The 3,138-nt window shown below is 39.8% G+C and overlaps 1 protein-coding gene across 1 annotated transcript in view; it reads left to right on the top strand.

Annotated features, from left to right (window-relative positions):
* LOC147471537 (uncharacterized) overlaps window positions 1-1,388 on the top strand; it is a 1,947-nt gene extending 559 nt beyond the window's left edge. The window contains exons 2-5 of the mRNA XM_086538170.1: window positions 27-146; window positions 280-481; window positions 768-863; window positions 1,262-1,388. Of these exons, the coding sequence (XP_086394296.1) occupies window positions 27-146; window positions 280-481; window positions 768-863; window positions 1,262-1,388 (545 nt within the window). The remainder of the gene's footprint in view (window positions 1-26; window positions 147-279; window positions 482-767; window positions 864-1,261) is intronic.
* Window positions 1,389-3,138: the final 1,750 nt, after the last annotated feature.

Below are 3,138 nucleotides of genomic sequence, written 5' to 3'. Positions count from 1 at the left end.
GTAACAATGTGTCTTCATTGCCACAGAGTCTCACAGACTAAAGGAACTGAAACAGGCCGAGCAAGTGGCTGCAGGAATCTTGAGGGAGATGCTGGATATCTTGACGGATATCAAAGGATCCTTGGCGAGGAACCACACGTCCACAGGTAAAAAAAAGACTAACATTAGCATAGGAGTCTAGGTTACATAGTGCTTGCCAAACGTGTAATAAAGGTACATGTGAATTGATTATTTGGAGGAGGAGGGGGGGGGGACAAATTAACATATCACATCATGCAGGAGCATCCTGTCTGGGGAACTTCAGAAACTTCGGTGATACCTGTCTGGATCTTGCCAAGGATATCAACATAACTTGGGAGGCTGCTCGGCTCTTCTGCCAAGACCTGGGAGGAGATTTAGCCGTGTTCCGAAACGCCAATGCATTCGCCGAGGCTCTTGGTTACGTTAAGGCTTCAGGCAAGTTTTCTTCTACCTTCCCTTGATCTCGCTTCTCTCCTTCATTTCCTTGTGATAATCAATTTCATATCGAACAACTATATCCTGAGAATATTCATGACATACATAAGATAAGACAAACATCACGTCAAGCAAATTCATTCATCATATCCATGACAAACTCATGATTTTACTCCAGTTCGATGAGAACAACAGACGTTACAAAATCAATTTCATGGACCAGTAACTAGTATTCCTTTTGGGAAGGCTTACGCGACATCACACAAAATTCCACTCATGAATAGTGATGATCTCCTGCGCTTCAACCTCCAGGCCTTGCAAAGACAGCGAACGCTGGAGGGGGAGTGGAAGTGGGCGTCCGGCGAGGACATGCCCAGAGGAACTCCCTTCTGGGGGGATTATAATTAGTAAGTCATCGTGATCTACAAATCATAAATCATGAATTCATGAGAAAAAAAGACTAATTATATCATATCATTCATACATACATACATTATACACACACACACACACACACACACACACATATATATATATATATATATATATATATATATATATATATCTGTGTGTGTGTGTATACACTCATATGTATATACACGTGCATATGGGTGTCAATAAACATTTTCTAATATATCTAGCTGGTATGTGTGTGTTCATGTATTTTTGTATATGTACAAACGCACATGTATACATTCATATTCACAAAAGACATACCGTATAAAAGAAGAGAATACACTTCCCAACTTGCACGCAAACACATCACGTAGATACAAAGTTGAAAGTTCCGTTTGTTGTCAAACAGCGTTCGCGAACCAGCCCAAGACACGGCGGCTAACTGTGCCCTCCTCTACGGCCAGGATGGCTTCCTGATACACGATGCCCCCTGTGACTGGAAGGTTCATCCTCCCTGCCAAATGAAGCTCTTGTAAGCCCGCAACACCTTCGGGCACGGGTGGTGAGGGCGTAGTTGGGCAATGGCCTCGATGCGGTATGTGTCTCAGTGATACCGGCTCCTCATATTCCTCATGCTAGCCTCACACTCAATAACGCGATCATATGCTAAAGGTACAATAAAATAGACGCCAAGGAGGGTTTGCCGCCACTTGTCTGTTTGTTTTAGATTTTTCTTGTTTATTTTGCTAGTAAGTCTTAGCTAACTTCTTAGCTTAGTAGTTTTTAAACTTTTAGTGTTGTTACCCTTGTTGTTATTTCTCCTTAGTTATGAAAAGTAGAAGGAAGAAGAAAAATAAATATTGGAATGCTTAGGTTTAATGCATTTACATGAATGAAATCAATGTCACTTATGAGATAAAGATTCTAGAATTTTAGACAAGAAATAAAAGCTGAAAATAAAAACATTTATCGAAATTTGGAGTTAAAATAACATTCATAGGAAAGATGGTATTATCAAACTATAATTGCGAGGGTCTGAAGAAGACTGCAAATCCCATATCAGCATTTGGGTCCTCCAGCTGGTTCCAGGCTCAGATTTCAGCACAACCAAAGCCGAAAAAAACAGTCTCGCAACGGTAATTTGTGGCAAAAGGGAGAAGCACATTAAGAGCTTTGCGATGCTCACTTTGAGAGAATGGAATATTCCTCCTTCTCCACTTCGGCCCCAAAACTAGTCAACTCTTTATTCTGATAATGACAATCCGCTCCCAGGGTCTTATCCTCTCTTAAAAGAACAGCTAAGATTCTAAGATTTATTTTCTAATATCAAAACAACCTTGAGTCATTATATGACATTTCTCTCTAGCCAGTGTCTATGTGTTTGTGGTGGCGGGAGAGCGGAGAGCTGCTCCCCCCCCATCAACTCACGACGGAGGACCCGCCTAGACTGAGATCGCCGCGATGCTCTCAGTATTTATAATGGTGGCGCCTTTTTCTCCGTGTGTGTGTGTGTGTATGTGTGTGTGTCGGTGTGTATGTGTGTGTATGTGTGTGTGTGTGTGTGTGTGTGTGCGTGAAATATACAAAATATTAAGTATATAAGGTAAAGAAATGTGTGAATATACTAATACCGCGGGAGGCTTTGTTGAAGTTGAGAGATTAATGGAAACGTACTCCCATTTGAATGATGATGAATTAGAATGTAAAACTTTATACATGTACCTACCAAAGTTTCTGTGCCCCCCCCCCCTCCCCCTCCCTCAAAGGAAAGAAGTGGAGAGAGGTAGTTTTATCGACCTATGCGATACCATGATATATGGAAGTACACCGTGCCTTGATATCTAGTACTGGTAGGGCTGTGATAATACTGAAGGGATTATTGTTTGACAGCAATTCAACCTTTTGATAAACAGTTAGTTAGCACATGTTGTTTGTCCTTGTATTTGTAATAACATATTTAGATATTATTCTTATTATCATCAATATCACTGTATTTTCTGTTATGACAAACAGTCAGTTAACACATGCTGTTTGTCCTCGTATACCTAATAAGATATGGTAGGTAATATTTTGAATATTATTATGATCACTGTTGCAATTGCCATTACTATTTTATTGTATTTCTGAGCAGATGTAGATCAAAAATTGTCTCGGTTTCTCAAGAACTTTCATTTACCTTTTTTTTACCTCTTCAATTTCTTCGGTCTTTCTTTCTTATACCTCTTTTTATTCTCTTTTTGCTTCTTCCAGCCTTGCCTCTTATCTTTTTTTTTTTTTTTCTTTCTT

Source organism: Penaeus japonicus, unplaced genomic scaffold, assembly GCF_977035675.1.
Source record: "Penaeus japonicus unplaced genomic scaffold, GWHDUDI00000001_assembly GWHDUDI00000007, whole genome shotgun sequence".
NCBI classification, from domain to species: Eukaryota; Metazoa; Arthropoda; class Malacostraca; order Decapoda; family Penaeidae; genus Penaeus; species Penaeus japonicus.
This window is presented reverse-complemented; position numbering and strand designations above follow the sequence as displayed.